Consider the following 18066-nt stretch of genomic DNA (forward strand, 5'->3'; position numbering starts at 1 on the left):
TCCTTTATCTGTAATTCAAACACAGAATCTGACATCTATATTCGAATTGTCATTAGCTGAAGCAGGGGGATGGGTACATTGGATGGGCACCATACAATATTTAGGACATACTTCTAGTAAAAAATTATTTACTATTTGTCTGAAATTCACATTTCATCAGGTGTGCTCTGTTTTGTCTGTGACCCGATATAAAAATATTCCAGAACTCCGCTTGCACCTTCCTGACATCAGCTCCTGCTCTGCTCACAGCAGAGTTTCTCATCTGCCTCCGTCCTTGCATCCAATTCATGAAAACCTCACAGTAAGTTTCATCAAAAAGCCATGCCCCACTGACAGGCAGAGAGAGTCCAAATGTGCTGAAACTTTTTGTTTTATTGTTCAATTTGCCAACCTTGAAAAGAAACTCATTAACCAATTGTTTTGTGATAAGAGGATGACTTGGCAGTTTTCTTCTAATCTAGCACAAACTCTTAGCTCCTGAACTCTGTAGGAGTGGCTTTTCCTCCACTGCACCCGTCTCAGAGGGAGGAGTTATTCCATTATAAAAGCAGCCTGGCAACTCATGAGGGGCTGGCATTTAGTTGCTGAGCCAAGCAGGAGACAGACTTTAAGAAGGTAAGTGCTGATTTTATGGATCTTCATACCCTGCCTCACATCCTCACATGTAGGTCACCACAAAAATACTTTAAAATGCGTCCTTAGCACAAGAGAAATCTGTTTTAGACTCACATCATGCTTAGGGGTCAGTTCAAGTTTGTTTATTCAATTGCAGTTGGATCATCTTTATAGAAATGTGAAAATGAAGAATGTAGAAAATCGGGCTTCAGAATTTAGATATGAGAAAAATAGTGATAGGAGGAGAGAAAAGAATGATACCGTTTTAGGCAATCTGAGAATATGGCCCATGCAAGAGAGAGTGTGGGTGTTTATGCTGAAGTTACTTTCTCTACAGAATGAGTCGACACACAGCAGTTGTGAACTGTGATAGTGTAGCGCTAAGGAGGCTGTGACAATTCAGTATTTGAATTTTTTGTAAAAGGAATAAGTTGTTCTGACGGTCAGCAGAACTAGATTCTAACTAAGTCTCTGCTGGGATTGGCTTGCTGGCAAGTCTCAGCCTCTCTCTGGGGTTCAACCAATTCATGGCAAACCCTGCAAATAGATGGAGCAGGGTGTCTCAATCTCGGCACTGTTGACATTTTGCACTGGGAAACTTGTGGGAGCTGTACTGTCCATCGCCGTATTTTTTTTTGTTAAAAAATATTTATCATACCAATGTACATTTAATTAGTTTAAGGAATATACTTGAGAATAGTGTTAACAAATATATTTCCTCAAATTGTAAACTTCACACCTTTAAGATATCTACAAAGATAGTTTGTTTACAAGTTTTACAACTTGCCTTTTGCTTTTCAGTTCAGTTGCTTGTAGAAAAACACAGTGTGAGGGTCAGGTTCCAACCTAGTGCTCGTGGCAGCCGCCAAGTCAAATGAGAGGTACACGTGGACAGAGAAGAATTAGTCTATTGTTCAGAAATGTATTTTCCGAAAACCTTATTCTGGGAAGATGACACAGATATGAGCCAACAGCAATCCACCACGAGGTAGTTCCAACTCAATATCCAACAGTGTGTCTGTTAGGATGACATGGTGGGTGACAAACGGGCTGGGTAAAATGCAGAAGGACTGAGGGTGAATAAGAAGCTCTCAGGTGCACATCGAGGCATCGCCCCACTCCACATCACAGGCATCTCTGCTCTCGATCCAATGGATGTAGCAACCCTCCCTCCCAGCTTTGACAACCAAAAATGTTTCCAGAGGTTGCTAAGTATCCTCTGGGGTGGGAGGGACAACATCACCCCCAGTTAAGAGTCCCTGGATGACATGACCTCGCAAATTCCCCAGCTCAGGAAGTCTCAATGGGAAAACTATAATCACAGGGCACAGACTGAGTTCTTCAAAAGCACCTGAATGGAGAAGTCATTCACATCAGACTGTAAGAGTCAACCATGCTCTAAGTATTAATATTGGCGGAAAAAAGAAAGTTCTCACACAGGAGAGACAGAAGTTTCAGGGAGATGATGTGAAAGTCCTGGAGCAGTTCGAACACAACAGAACCCACGGGGAAAGCTCTAGGACCTATGGGAGAAGGTACTGCAATGACAATGAGGAAAAGCACCAGGCCAGATGCTCTGGAGAGCAGGTGTGACAGGGGGAGGCGGGGCCTCCTGTGCAGGGGAGGAAGGCAGCCCTGTGGGGAGAGAGGAGGGAGCTGGGACTGGATGCTGCCCGGGAGGAGGGAGCGCCCTGCGCAGACGCAGCAGCCCCTCAGCTGTCTCCCCTGGCAGCCTCCTCACCTTGCTCTGACTTGCTTGGCTGTGAGACTCATGATTCTTGGGCGCGAACCACCCAAAGTGAAGTCCCTGCTGGGCCCTTTGTGCCACAAACCTGCTTTACTGACTAGACTTAAACGCCTTTAGGTCAGGGACCAGATCAGGCTCAATATTGTCCCCGACCAGCCCTCGTTTCTTAGCACATGAAACTGCTCAGAGAGTGTTGGTTGAAGAAGTTTGAACGAAATTTTTTAAATAACGAAATACATCTGCGTGTACACCAGGAACAAGTGTCAGAAAAGGATCAGTGGAATGTGTGCATTTCCAGGTAAGGAAGAGGACGCTGGAGAGACATGATCATTTCATCAAGTGTAGACAGGGAGAGCCGCCTGAGTGCTGAGAACAGCTGGAGAGACAAGCAGTGGGTCCCCCATTCCAATGGCTGGAACCCATGCACAGGGGACCTGGGCACAGGACAGAGTCCAGAGTGCCTGGATCAGGGAGCAAGAGGCAGCGGGGTGGGCCTGGGGAGAGAGGCACGTGGGGTGCAGGGTCCAGGGGAGAACCAGATATCTGCCGCTTCTGGGGCTATGCAAGGCCATGTTTCATGACGTGCCAGAGCCCCGAATCTTCGCCAAAAACTTCCTGCAATCCAGGTTAAGTAATCAGTGAAGGTCACTAATCTTTCCACATGAGCTAAATACAAAGAGCCTTTAAATGACATTTGAAAGATCTCTGGAGAAATGTATATATACACATACATATAGTATGAGTAATCTTATTCCTACTGGAGCTCTATGGATCAAGAGATAGATAGATACACCGACAGAGAGAGAAGAAGACAGACTGACACATAGATAGAGAAGGATGACACATGTACTCCCTAGTATGTTCAACTCACTCATCTCCCAGGACCTGGGAGCAGGAGGGAAGTTGCATTTGCTGATCCCTATGACGAACTTTTCTGTACATTATCTCATTTAACTTTCTCCACAGCCCTCAAAAGTTGAGAGAACTCTATTTTATGAGGATAAAATTGCGGTGCAGAGATGAAACAACCTGCCGGGGTCTCTGTTCCTTGTGAGGAAAGGAGCTGGGCTTTGGCTCCAGTCTCCCTTCTCTCTGCTAAGAAGCGCTGTAATCAGGACCACCCCAGCATGGCTCCTTTAGTTTACCCCTGGAATTATCATGCACACATGCATTTGAGGAACATAAGCCCTCCCCCCTATTAAGGTTAATGTAGTTATTCTAGTCCACAGCTTACTCACAGTAGAGTTTTAGGAAGTCAAAGTAAAGCAAGGCACACTTTTATCAATGTTTCTTCTTATCAGGCAGCTGACAGAGAGGAACTCACGAATTCCGTGTTTCCCTCTCTCCCTCCCCTCAACCCTCAGTTGGTGATGGATTCCGAATGGGAAAACCAAACAGGAGTCTCAGAGAGACGCCTAGAGAGAGCCTCAGGCTGACCCGGGGGAGTGAAACCTGAAATCACTTGGCCTGACATCCCAGGACGAATGTTTGAGCCCAGGGAAGCTGCTGTGTGTCTGTGAACTCCAGTTTCCTCATCTTTAATATGGGACATTAGAAGCTATCTCCTGGGTGGTTGTCGAGGGCAGACACACTTGCTGGACATCGAGTGTCAATCAGGAACATATGTGTGTGACCTTTGGCAATTCATCGACTCTCTCTAGTCCTCATTTCCTGTTGACCAGCAAAGCTTTAGGATATGATGAGCTTTGCCCCAGTCTTGACCAGGCCTTTGGGAACCTCCTAGTGGGGGGTGAGGAAAGTTGCCTGAAGGAAGAGAAGTATAAAATATTATCTAAGGTAAGTGTTCCTTTTCCTTCATAACTTGATCCTCAGTCACAGGGAAGGGAACTGAGTGTGAGGTGTGAACCACTTGGCTCACTGAACCTCAGGCCACAGCAAACACACCTCCCACCATCGTGCCAGCTTTAGTCTCCTGTTCATTCTGCTCCTCATAGCACCTCCATTTCCCATGATAGGAAAGTACAAACTCCACTATGTCCAATTACGAGACAGATGAGTTGATTAAGTATGTTTCCAAACGAGTTTTTACTTCCTAAGGGTTAGACTATTGAGACCTCATTAAAGATGTGGATACTGAAAACATTTTGATATCTAAGGTTCAAGTCACACGCACTTTCTCAGAGAAATATCCACTGGTAAAGAGAAGCATATTTTTGTCCCAAACTCCAGAACAGTACAATTTTGCAAGAAGAATGCTAATGTTTTCTAAACAGAGCCTAGGATTTGGAGAGAAAATGCAACTGTTCCTCCCTAAGTCCTGGCTTTGGGACTCCTGCTTGTAATGAGTCCTGTGTGCTTCCGCTCACACCCATGAGAGAACCAGACATGTCCACTGTTGGTGCCGCTGGGCGTCAGTCTCTGGTCCCCTGCTGTGTCGACTACCCACGCAGCCTGGGATGGAACAAGGGCTTTCAGAGTTTGCTGACTGGACACAACCAGTGTCTCTCATACCATCACAATGACCAAATGAGTGTGCACACATCCACGCATGCAACACACTTATGACTGAAGCTAAAACTCCTGAAATGATCCTCACCTCGTCTGCATGTGGTGCACTTGGATAGTTTCCATTGTCTCCTATCGCGTTTTAAAAATTAGTGGATTTCACAATCTACTGAAGGATTTGCATGCATATTTTGAAAAACACTAATACGGAAAATCTGTCCTAGTCTTTGGTTTCACATAGAAGTGGGTTTGAATCCCAGTTCCACCACCTACATTGGGAAAGTTACTCTAGAAACCTCTGTCTCTCCAGCTGTAAAATGAGAGTAATAACAGAGTCCACTCAGCTGATTTCTGTAGGATTAAATGAAGATAAATTTGTGAGCGTCCATTGTATGACAGACAGTGAACAAATGTTAGTTCCACTCCATGTACCGTAAGGTTGATGCAGTAACATCCTTTTTCCGAGATTATAAGTAGAGGTAGAATGTAGAATTGCATAAAAAGGAAGGAATCAGGGGCCAGCCCGGTGGCGCAGCTGTTGAGTTCGCATGTTCCGCTTCGCGGGCCCAGGGTTAGCTGGTTGTCATCCCGGGTGTGGACATGGCACCTCCTGGCAAGTCATGCTGTGGTAGGCGTCCCATATATAAAGTAGAGGAAGGTGGGCGTGGATGTTAGCTCAGGGCCAGTCTTCCTCAGCAAAAACAGGAAGGATTGGCAGCAGATATTAGCTCAGGGCTATCTTCCTCAAAAAAAAAAAAAATAAAGGGAAGGAATCAGCATCCTGCATCTGTGGAAAGGATTAGGATCTTTGGAGCTACAGCTAACTGACTCTGAGCCCTAACTCCAGCTCTGGAACAAATGTAGCCTTAACTCTGCTCCCTCTGCCTCCTCGCTGTCAGGGGAGTCCTCTGGTTCAAGGCCCTCACAGGCTCCCAGGGCCTGTGTCTGTGTGGGTTGCAGCCCTGCCCTCCCTTTCATCCTGGGTAGATTTCCATGCTCCTCAGTACCTGGAGTGTGACTGTGGATGTGTCATTTAACCTCTGAGACACGGTCTCATTAACTGAAAAATGGAGATGATGACAAATATTTCATGGGGTTGTTAGGAGATTAAAGATATAATGCAGCCAAAGGGGTCAGCAGTCAGGATGATCAGGAGGAGATTTTCAATAAATATTTGTTCTCTAATCCTTGCCCCTCCCTGGACACCCACCACTGTGGCATCCTTACCACAGACTCTCACCTGTTAGGCTGCCAAGACACCAGACTTCACCCAGTGGAGACCACAGAGTGGTTTGCTGCAAGTTCCTGGGCTCAGCCCCTGAGGTTGAGAATTTGGGCAACAGAAAACATTCCACGGACTCTTCCAACTTTGTCAGGAAGCAGGCAGACCCTTCTTCGCCATTGTTGGTGCTGTTAACCTAATAACTTAAAGTGCATTTTTGCTTCCACGGTTTCAATCATTCCTTCATTCATTCAGGTGTAGAGAACCCAGGAGACTGCATCATGGCCGGGAAGCCCAGGCTGCACTACTTCAACGCACGAGGCCGGATGGAGTCGATCCGGTGGCTCCTGGCTGCAGCCGGAGTCGAGGTCAGTTCTGAACTCGGTCATATTAAGTCGCATCTGAGATTGACTATCAAAGTCCTTTCTCACATGAGCTAGGAGACTATTCTCACTCAATGACCTGTCAAGAGTTTTGCATTAAAAGAAAAATTCTGTTAAGAGAGGAACAGATTTGACCTAATACATTATTATCTTTCTTGTCACCAAAGAGCATAAACAATTAAAATAAAGTTAAGAAACTAATCACAATGTGTGGCCTTATTTGGATTTGGATTTAAACAAAGTGTAAAGTATCATTTATGTCATTCATGCAAAAATTAGAAACATGAATGTGATTGCATGTTACACAAAATTAAAGAGTTATTGTTAAAGTTTTAGGTGTGATAGTGTACTGTGGTTATTTCGAAGTAATTCTTATGTTTTAGAGATACGCATTGAAGTATTTAAAGATGAAATGTATGATATTTCTGATTTGTTTCAAATTATTGTAAGAGACAGAGTGTGGTGGGCACATAGACGACATGAGACCGGCTTGAGTTGATAGTTATTGAAGCTGGGTGAAGGGTACAAGGAGGATCTTGGTACTTTTATATTTATTTTGGTACATGTGAGAACTTACCATAACAAAAGGACAAAAATATATAATATCAGAATATAGTGTGATTAAAGTTCAGACATAACCACAAATGTGGGGAGGAGAGGATTGCAAGAAACCAACTGTGAAAGGTGCAGTACATTCACTCAGCAGTGATTTTCGTGAGCACCTTTGTTTTTTTAAGATTTTATTTTTCCTTTTTCTCCCCAAAGCCCCCTGGTACATAGTTGTGTATTTTTTTTAGTTGTGGGTCCTTCTAGTTGTGGCATGTGGGGTGCTGCCTCAGTGGGGCTTGATGATCGGTGCCAAGTCCGTGCCCAGGTTTTGAACCGGCAAAACCCTGGGCCACAGAAGCAGAGTGCCCGAATGTAACCACTCAGCCACAGGGCTGGCCCCATGTTGAGCACCTTTAAGTGCCAGGTCCTGTGCTAGGTCCTGGGGATACACAGATGAACAAGACAGTCACGGGCCCTGTCCTCAAGCAGTTTACATTCCAGAGAGGTTGCACACTAATAAGGTGGTGATTAAAAAGAGAGGAGGGAGCATCTAGGAGGACACCCAAGCATTTACAGTGTCAAAATGCTATAGTCCCTGTGGAAAGGTGGTAGTTTCTCCTGGCACTCTGTAGCGTGCTGCCCTCTAGAGGTGTCACTGAGAAACACACTTCCCAGTCCAGATCTAGGCACCAGCAACTCAGGGAGGGTTTTCCTGGGGAGGAGTCGTGGACAGACTCAGGAGATCTCCTGCCTCAGGTGGGAGCAGAAAAGGAGGGATCCAGGTGAGGTGGCGTCCTGTGACAGGAACTTCTAGTGGCCTGCCTTCTGCCTGATAACGACATGAAGCCGTGGGATTACACTTCTCAATTGCTGCATGGATGCATGGGACTTTAGCCTGGACCTCTCTCAATTTCACAAAGAAACAAGTACACAAAACATCCAAATAGTGACCTTCCAGGTCATTTTCTCTCTATAAATCCATAACCCGTTTTCCCTGTATCCCAGCTTCAGCTGTGGGGTTCAGGGATGTGTTGAGAGCCCCTGGGCAGGATGAGTTCAGCACAGGATGGGGAAGCAGGGGAGATGCTGAGCGCATCCCAGCCTTCCTCTTCTCCATCAGCTTGACTGAAGAGGGGGTGGGGCAGGACTTACCAGAGGCTCTTGGTCAGGGCTTCTGGGTTCTCTGTGCCCAAAGGCTGGTCCTCACCATCCCATCCGTCTCCATTAGCCTCACAAACACCATCTCACCAGCCAACCCATCCCACCTCGGCCGCCCTCCCTTGATGACCAGCCACCATCCCTTATGTTTGTCTGGAACTGGGTGCTTTAGAAGTTGCTGCGCCCCCACCTCACTATCTCTATAGTCTGACCCTGTGGAGCCATGTGGATCCACACTAAACGCTTCCACTGGACAAGTTAGAATTCCCCAGATTCCCAAGCTTTTCACCATCAAGAACCCTTTAAACCATAGCAGCCACTGCAAACAGCACTACTAGTTATACTTGGTGTGTGTGGCCCGGGTCCTGTAATCTGTATTTTAACACAACATATTACGTTTAAGAAAATGTCCTCCCTGCATTTGATAGAGGAGGAAACTGAGGCCTGGAGATGCTAAGTGACTGTGCCCCGATCACACAGCTACCATGAGGCAGACGCAAGACTGGAACCAAATCTTATCAGCACTGAGACCCATTTTCTTGACATCGGTCTCTTTTGACTTTAGGTTTCATCGATTCTGCCGATTAAGTAAACCGCATGATCATATAGTTACTGATTCTCATATTTGTGTTGAAACCCCACAAGCACTCAGAGCTTCTGGTCAGATGACGGCCTTGCTGCCGGCTGCCCTCCAACCAGAGAGACTTGCCTCAGGAGAAGGAGAATCTACACCAAGGTCAAAGTCCTGAATGTAGGTCAAGGACGGAGGATAGGTTCACAAATGTGAGGTGGCTTTAAATTAAAAAAAAAAAAAATAACTGGAATGGTAAGATGAAATAGAAACCATCTTTGAAAATCCCGACAATTTATGTGCATTGAGCACCTCGTGTATACATGGTACTGTTTAAAGGTCTTTGCATACCTTACTGATTTAATCTTCACACCAACCTATAATGTAGGTAGCATAACTATACTGATCATATAGATGAGGATACTGAGACACGAGGAGATTCAGTGACGTGTCCTATGTGAAGAGGTAGCACGTGTAAGAAATGATGTTCACATCCAGCCAGTCATATCAGAAACCAAAGTTTCTTGATTAAAAAATAATTTTTGTAACTAGTTTGGGAACTCTTTTTCCTTTCTTAAATTGGGGATTCTAACCTAGTCTGTCCCAATTTTCCAGGAGAGGAAATTCTGAGTTCAAAGAGTTAAAGCTGTGCAGCAACCTGGACTCATTTTATACTAAGCAGGGCCTCGTGGGATGGAGTGATGTCAATGACAGCAGAAGCCATCTGAGCTGGTCATGGCCCCCTGGTGTACCCTACACTGGGGGACACAAAACGTCCTGTCCTGATGTCTCCTGGAGAGATAGGCTTTCCTGAGATACTAAAACCTCATAACTAGAGGAACCTCCCAGTACCCTCCCTCCGTGACATCGCCCTCCCCAACGACCAGGATCGTCCGCAGAGGTGGAAACAGGGTGGAGGTGAATTGAAACCTCAAGAATGAGCTGTTACCTGCTGCCACCCGTGCTCTTTTCTTGGTGGCTCTAATCTAAATTTCCAGTCACCCTGATCACACTCCCCTGTGTACTCTGACAAGCTCAGAAATCTTCCTTGTTATGTGCTGGACAGGGGACACTCAAATTTAAAACTTCTAAAACGCTGTGGAATGAAAGAACAGGAACTCACTACCTCTTTCTGCTTTCCAGTTTGAAGAGAAACTTATACAGACTCCAGAGGACTTGGAAAAACTAAAAAATGGTAGGTCCAAGTATCTAAATTCCTCATTTGAGAGGATCTAGTCAAAGTCATGTGTTGACTATTGAACCCCAGGCAATGCCTATTTGTGTGTACGCTGGAAGTTGGAGGCCAAAGAAAGGGTAGAAGCAGTTCAAATGTACGGGGTGGGGCTCCCTGAGCAGCTTTGGTAAGTCCCTCAGGACCAGAAAGGGCTGAAACTCTCTGAGTATTTGCTACAGGACCATCCCCGGTGTCCCGTGGATCCCTCTCTTTGCTTTCTCCTGCTTTTCTGCACCACGACTGAGCTGTATCAGCTCAGGATCCCACAGCCTCCCAGAAAGGACATCAAACATATGCAATAGAGTGAAAGAGGAGAAACAGGCCCAGCAGTTGCCTAGAATTCTCTCCCTGATGGGTTGTACGAGGTGAAATCCTAGCTGTATTATAGACACAGATCACAAGATGGTGTTGAGAGAGTTGGAACACCAGGTAAGTGAGTGAGGAGGGAGAGAAAGAGGGAGGTCAGCAGAACTGGGTGGAGAAAACAGGGGCCCCCACCACACACTATCCAATGGTGGAATTTGAAGCGCATACAAATCACCCTCCGTAGAAATCTCCCTTGCTATGGCCTAATGCCGGCAGCACCATAGACTTGTTCTCGGAACTTCCCAACTGAAACGGCAAATGGCTGGTGGTCCTGTTGCAGCTTCTCCCAACTTCTTCCTCAAATATCCATGACGAGAAATCGAACATGAAAAATACAGGGACCTACCAAGTATCTGGATGGAGAATAAAAACAGAAATGAAATAGATTAAAAAGCGAAGGGAGGATTGATAAGAAAAAGGATTGTAGGAAGCTCACAACAACTGCTCTTCTGTTAAAGTGTTACCCAGTAATTTTAGTTTCGTTTTATATCTCTAGCCATTTCAACAAACAGTTTTTCATCCTCGAAGAATGAGATCCATAAAGTATTTCACTCTACTTTTCCCTTTCTTCTTTTGAAAGATGGAAGTTTGATGTTCCAGCAAGTGCCAATGGTGGAAATTGATGGGATGAAGCTGGTGCAGAGCAGAGCCATTCTCAACTACATTGCCGCCAAACACAACCTCTATGGGAAAGACATCAAGGAGAGAGCCCTGTACGGTATTTTTCCTGCTCTTTCATCAACAATTAATAGGAACAATTTAGGCCCTTCCTTGAGGGACGAAGACCATGTCAGGGGGATCAGGACTACCAGCAACGTGGCCATGGTAGTGTAGACTGAGGTGCAGTCCAGCAGAGACCTCAGAGGATGAGGGTCAGGAAACCTTAAGTGGACTCAAGCCAGTGGGATGATAGAAGAGGATGCCGCCCATGGAGAGGGCACAGTGACAGAGGTCTGCAAACCCTGATGAAATGAGAAGGCAGGAGGATGGTGGAGTCATGACTCCAGGTGCTCAGGCCTTTAGGAGCTGGGCACCAGCCCGCAGCTAGAGATGAAGGGCAAACTGTCTGAGGGTCTAGACGATAAGGGTGGGGAATGAAGGACCCAAAGGAGCTGCTTCTCATCTACCAGAATTTACCAGAATGATGACTAGGAGCCTAACCTATTACCGAGTGATATGGACAGACTCTGTGACAAGTGTTAGCAGAGGCTGAGCCCAAGATTCCAGGGTTACATCGAGCATTTTTATATAGGACTGAAGCAGCAGATATATTCAATACAACCATATCTTTGGGGTCTGCTCCCTGTTGTGTTGGGACCACTTGATTAAAATTAAAACTGTGTAAGGAACCGTGGCAGTTATTGAAAAGTTAAGCATAGAGTTACCAAATGACTCAGCAATTCCACTAGTAGGCAGATACCCAAGAGAATCGAAAATCCATCCACACTAAAACTGGTACACAAATGTTCATAACAGTGTTGAACATTGAATATTATGAATATTCATAATATTCAAATAGTGGAAACGGTGCAGATGTCCATCAAGTGATGAACAGATGAACAGAGGGTGTTCAATCCATACCATGGAATATTATTTGTCCATGGAAAGAAATGAAGTCCTGAGGCATGCAACAACACAAATGAACCTTGACACGTTGTGTTACATAAAGGAAACAAGACACAAATGGCACATATTGTAGGATTCCATTTTATGAAATGTCCGGAACATTCATCCACAGAAACAGAAAGTAGTTGAGTGATCGCCTAGGCCTGGAGGGAGACAAGAGTGTTGAATGCCTGCGAAAGCACACAGCAGTTCATTCGGGAGGAATTAGAGTGTGGTGATGGTCAGAATTCTGTGACATTACTAAAAATCACCAAATTGTACACTTGAAAAGGATGACATTATTTTAGGTGAATTAGACATCAATAAAACTTTTATTTTAAAAAAAGCCTCTCATAGGAAACCGTGTTTGGAATAATAATAATAAAAAAATAACCTGGCATATGCATGGTGGGAAGTCTATAACATATTGCACCATTTCAGGGGATGTACGTGGGTTCTCGAGAAATGCAAACATGGTCAGCGCTGGGCAGAGTACCTGAGGAGGGCTGTGGAACCATGTTCTATGGAAATCATTGGAGGAACTGCTAACATTGGGCACTATGTGGGTCTGGGTGGTGTAACAGGATGAGAGGGAGAGGGACATGGCTGAGACTGCTGTGACAGGGACTCCTTGTGGAGGTGACTCAGGTGGCAGATCTTTAGGGACATGAGTCACACTGAGTTTGTGCACAGAAGGAGAGCTGGCAAACCCTAGCTAGAGTCTCAGTGGTCACTTGCAGTGATTCCACCAATGTCTCTCATGCCTGTGACTTGGGGCAGGTCACTGATGCTCTTGGTCCTTATATTTGGTCATGTGTATAATAGACATATCTACCTCAAGAGCTTGTTCTAGAATGAAATGTGCACTTTAAATAAAACTCATAAGTGAATGACTGGCCTATAAAAATGCACCCAGTGCACCTGAATTCCTTTGCCACCTCCTGATGCCCCATTCTTTTACATTTTTCAACTATAAAATCTAAGACAGGACACACTTGACACTTTGGTCATTTTTGTCTTGCAGGATTGACATGTATATAGAAGGTGTGGCAGATTTGATTGAAATGATCATGTATTTGCCCATGACCCCACGTGATGAAAAAGATGCCAAGATTACCCAGATCAAAGACAGAACAATAAATCGTTACTTGCCTGCATTTGAAAAAGTAAGTGCACTATTCAGTGTGTTTGAGGCACTGGGAATAGAGAAAAAAGGAGAAGAGTGCTGGGCATTCCTGGGACAAGGACCTTCTCTGCCAGTCAGCCCTCCTGGATCCTGGTTAATGGAGCATCCTGACTCTCAAGGGATTGTGTAAAAATCCACTTTGAGGAAGAATTGTACCAGTTTTACCCGTTATAATTTTTAGCAAAATTTCAATTTACTAGGACCCAGTGTAGAATTCTCCATTCAATGGAATTCATGGTCATGGAGCTTGGGCTGTGGAAGGCTCTGGGAGCCACCCAGAGACTGGAGTAGATCCTGCAGAACACCAGACAGGGGCTTTTGCTCCAGGAGGAACACGATGAAAGACACATATCAGAAAATAGTCTGATACCATGAGTAGGGAGACCTGAGACCAGCTGTCCATCAGGGGAATGTTGTAGAGTTTCAGGGAATGGATGAGATGTATCTAAACAGAGATGGGGGCAGTGGGATAGAGAGGAAGTGACAGATGAAGGGACAAGTAGGGAGCCCCAGTGATGTGGGAAGGGGAAAAGGAAATGGTGGCCTGGGCTTCAGCTGAGGAGTGAGGGAAGAACAGCAGAGCCCACTCCTCCCTCTGTGTCAGTGATTCAGGGCCGGTGGAGAAGGACTGAAGCTCCACTCCACCCAGTGAGGCAGCAGAGGTGGGAGAGCGGGCTGGAGAGAGCTGGGAGGAGCAGGGGGCCCAGCCTGCCTGTGCCTGTGTTCATGATCCGATTCCAATTTGCCAGGTGTTAAAGAGCCACGGACAAGACTACCTGGTTGGAAACAAGCTGAGCAGGGCTGACATCCACCTGGTGGAACTTCTCTACTATGTCGAAGAGGTTGACCCCAGCCTTCTGGCCAACTTCCCTCTGCTGAAGGTGATCTCTTTCACAGCCCTCAGGACAGAAGGCCCACGCCTCCCATCTTGGAATCTAATATTTGGCCTTTGGGGTCCCCATCATTCTCCAGGCCTTTGCTGCCCTTCAGTCTCCAAATTAGCTAGGCCCTAGTCTGAGATATGAAAAGAATCTTGTTATTCCAAGGAAATTTGAGTGGATACTGCCCAAGAATAGTTTATCTTTAAAATAGAGGGACCCAGCATCAGCTCCTCTCTCCCAGGCCTCCGTTCCATTCCGGATTCTGTCCTCTTTTCTCTGTGATTCCCTTGACCCGGGAGTGTCCTTCTCCTTCCACACCCAAGTCTGTGAGCAGCTGTCCTCCCCTCGGCTCCTGCTCCTCCTTCCACCCATTGTGTTTCTCTCCGCACAGTCTCCCCTCTCTCCTCGTCTCTCTGTCAGTGGGCAAATTGGTTTTGACGGGCCTCATGGTTTACCTTTTATATTTCCTGTCTTCAGGTCCTGCCCCCTTTCCTATATCTTTGCTTTTCCTGACTGGAGACTTCATTTGTGCTGATATCCGACACACACATTACTCTTTCTTGCGTTGCAAAGAGCCATGAATCCACAGGATGGGTGTGTAGGGAAGAAGACAGGGAAGAAAATGCACTTGAGCTGGATTTTCTTCTCTTATCCTCATGGCTCACGGGGTGTCTGTTCCCAGCCTCATGCTGGTGCCGTTGGAGGAGACTCAGGTGTCCTCGTCTAGGAGGGTCTCAGATTCCCTGGCTTGTGCTAATGATGGGTTTGGTCTTTGGCCCTACCCTGAGGCTGTGCTTTTGTGCCTTGCAGGCCCTAAAAACCAGAATCAGCAACCTGCCCACCGTGAAGAAGTTTCTGCAGCCTGGCAGCGCAAGGAAGCCTCTACTGGATGAGAAAGCTATAGAAGAAGCAAGGAAGGTTTTCAAGTTTTGATAAAGCAGGCCTGGCCCCCAGCAAAGGCAGGACCAATCTTCTGAAATTTTCCAACAGTGACGTGCTTGACCCACATGTAGATCCTGGCTATTGTGAGACTAATGAACTAATCCTTCATTTAAATGCTAATTTAATTAGAAATCAGCCATGCAGATTTATTTGCAAAGCAATCTATTTTGTGTCGATCATATATGAAATTATGATTTCCTCTTAGGATGTCTCTTGGATCTAAAAATAGATGTGATGAGAAAAAGTTTCATGGACTCTTTGATCTATTCGAAAAATTGACGCATAACAGCTATCATATACGTCATCAAAAACAGTAAAGCAGAAATTTTCATCTATATTCTCAGTTACACAAAAATTACCTTTTCTTTTTGTACTTTGCTGTCTTTCTCACCCACAACCTAAAAATGTATCTCTGTCTCTTTTTTTCCTGAGAGAAACACTTTTCTTCAGGTAATCAACGTTTTTTTCTGTTCAATTATGGAAGTAATATTTCTTTACATGTAATATGTAATATTCAATGTTCCAGGAGCTGAGAAATAATGACGAACCAGCCACATATATTCTCTGTCCTCATGGGGTTCACTCTAGTGAGAGAAAGGAAAAAATAGGTCATCCTAATCCAAAATCATGCGTACCTTGTCCATCAATTTCCTAGGGTTGCTGCAACAAATGACCGCAAATTTAGCGGCTTAAAACACTGGAAATCGATTTTCTCACTGTTCTGGGGGCTCTTGGTGTGAACTCAAGGTTGAGCAGGACCACGCTCTCTCTGAAGCCTCAGGAAAGGATCCATCCTCACCTCTTCTGGGTCCTCAGCCTTGGCATTTCTTGGCTTGTAGATGCAAAAGTCCAATCTCTGCCTCTGTTGTCATATGACGTGCTTCTCCTGCGTGTGTCTCTACCCAAGTTCCTTCTTCTGATACAGATATCGGTAATTGGGTTTGAGCCCACCCTAGTACCGTATGACCTCCTCTTAACTTGATGACATCTGCAAAGACCCTATTTGTAAATAAAGTCACAGTCATTGGTACCCACGGTCAGGACTTTAGCATATCCTCTCTTAGGAGATTTGAGTTAAGCTATAGCACCATGCGAGGGGATGAGATAAGGCCGGGCATACACTAACGAGTATGCCTTTGCTGGAATCTGTGGGTCAGTCATGGTTTCTCAAGGAGGGGAGTCAGGGCTGCCGTGAGACCTGAAGGAGAGACAAGTTGCAGGTAGGAAAGTGGGCGGAACCTTGGTCGGGCAGCAGGGATGGAACCCAGGCAGGAGGTCAGCAGGGTGAATGGCCTGGGGAGAGAGACTGAACGCGGTGTATTTGAGGAAAGAGGAGTCAGTGGGTCTGAGTGGAGCATTGGCCATAAGGTGGGGAGGAGCACCGAGGAGGTGAGGTCAGAGAACAGGGCCCAGAGTCCTCAGGACTTTGAAGACCATGGCAAGGAGTGTGGATTCTGTCCTAAGGAAAATAGGAAGCCACTGAAGTGTAGCCATACACCTGCTTTAGCAGCCTGATATACAACAGGACAAAATCACATCTCTTAAATATTCATTTTAAGTCACTCAAGTATCCATCTCAGAGCAGCAAGAACATTCTCCTCCCAGGAGTCTCCTTCCCGTGTTAAATCCAACAACCAAGGGCTGACTCCATTCAACGGGTCACATAGCCCTGAGACCGATGGAAAATCCCTGGTCCTCTGCTGCTGTCCCTAGTCTTTGCTGTCGCTTCAGTGGGAGAAAAGCCCAACTAAAGGGGGCTGAGGAGCAAACGGGAGGGGAGAAGCAGAGAGAGCAGACACTCACAGTCCTCTTGAAAGTTTTGCTTCAAAAAGGACAGATGAATGAGACAGTAAACTTCATCTGAGTTCTAGAAAAGCAAGGAAAGATTACGTAGGTTGGGCCCAGATACATCTGCAATTATGGGAAGTCACCTAAGAACGGCCAAGGCTGTGTACAACAGCCAGAGGTTTCTAAAGGCCCTTCAGTTTTTAGTCACCAGGGAGGTCCCGCTGCTCCAGAAAGGGCGCCATCCGTGCTCAGCCAGGGCATAACTTCTTCTCAGACTAACTCCCTGGAGTAGGGTGGGCCTCTTCAGTTCAGAGAAAATGTTGCTGAAACAGGGAGAGTACTATTTCTTGTAAATCTTAAATCCACGTTGCAGTAAATTGCCAAAAGAACAACTAAAAACTGCTGAGTGACAGGCTGAGGCAGGAAGTTCTCCACACTTCCCCTGAACACCTTCCAGTTTCTTTCACGTCTTTTTCCTTATGCTCTCATCTCTTCACCTCCATCCATCAGTCCCTCTTTGCAGCTTCCTCTTCCATTGTCCCTTTCTGTGACATAAATGGAGGGATGCATCCACAAGCCAAGCAATGCCGTCAGCCAGCAGAAGCCAGGAGAGAGGCGTGGAACGGATGCTTCCTCAGAGCCTCCAGAAGGAACCAACCTGGTCAAGCCTTGATTTGAAACCTCAGGCCTCCAGAACTGTGAGAGAATAAATTTCTGTGGTTTAAGGAACCCGGGTTGTGGTCATTTGTTACAGCGGCCACGGGAAACTCATACAACCACTTTGCAATAAACAGGAATGAATACATTCAACAACATAATCATGCTGAGTGGCAGAAACCAGACAAAAAAGAGCACTTCTTGTATGGTTGTATTTATACGAAATTCTAGAAAATGCAAACTAGTTCATAGTGACAAGAAGCAGATGGGTGAGATGGGAGGGGCAGGAGGAAGGGATTCCAACAGGGCTTGAGGACACGGCACATTCACTATATTGATTGTGGTGGGACTTTCACAGGTGTATACATATGTCACAATACATCCAGTTGTATTAAACTATGTGCACTTTATTATGTGTCAATTATACCCCAAATACAGTAATAAAACTAATGCAGGTGAATAAACTCCACAACTTCATCTCGTAGATAGTCTTTTGGCACAGTTCCTCTGCCCGCCATGCTGTCTTGCCTGCCTCTCTCTTCTCTACCATGTGTCCTAATAATTACAAACAGACTTAGGTCTCTCCTGTCCTAACCCCCGTAGTCACCTTCACCCCCACCCTTCAAAAGACCCCACAAACCCAGTCTTTCTTTATCCCCAACTGGTTTTCACTTTCACTCTTTCCCGTCACTCTCA

General features: G+C 45.8%; 1 protein-coding gene across 1 annotated transcript; it reads left to right on the forward strand.

Annotated features, from left to right (window-relative positions):
* Positions 1-567: 567 nt before the first annotated feature.
* On the forward strand, positions 568-17854 carry LOC124227250 (glutathione S-transferase A1-like). The gene is made up of 7 exons (XM_046641095.1): positions 568-615; positions 6306-6418; positions 9855-9906; positions 10892-11024; positions 12941-13082; positions 13852-13983; positions 14794-17854. The coding sequence occupies exons 2-7, from the start codon at positions 6332-6334 to the stop codon at positions 14914-14916; spliced, it is 669 nt and encodes a 222-aa protein (XP_046497051.1). The 5' UTR covers positions 568-615; positions 6306-6331; the 3' UTR covers positions 14917-17854.
* The last annotated feature ends 212 nt before the right edge of the window (positions 17855-18066 follow it).

The sequence above is a fragment of the Equus quagga genome, chromosome 15 (genome assembly GCF_021613505.1).
Source record: "Equus quagga isolate Etosha38 chromosome 15, UCLA_HA_Equagga_1.0, whole genome shotgun sequence".
Classification (NCBI taxonomy): Eukaryota; Metazoa; Chordata; class Mammalia; order Perissodactyla; family Equidae; genus Equus; species Equus quagga.

Excerpts from the sequence above, each read along its gene's own strand:
- LOC124227250 (XM_046641095.1), top strand. The coding sequence starts at position 6,332 with ATGGCCGGGAAGCCCAGGCTGCACTACTTCAACGCACGAGGCCGGATG. Across the intron at positions 6,419-9,854 it reads TGGCTGCAGCCGGAGTCGAG|TTTGAAGAGAAACTTATACA; the intron begins GTCAGTTCTGAA and ends TCTGCTTTCCAG. Across the intron at positions 11,025-12,940 it reads GACATCAAGGAGAGAGCCCT|GATTGACATGTATATAGAAG; the intron begins GTACGGTATTTT and ends TTTGTCTTGCAG.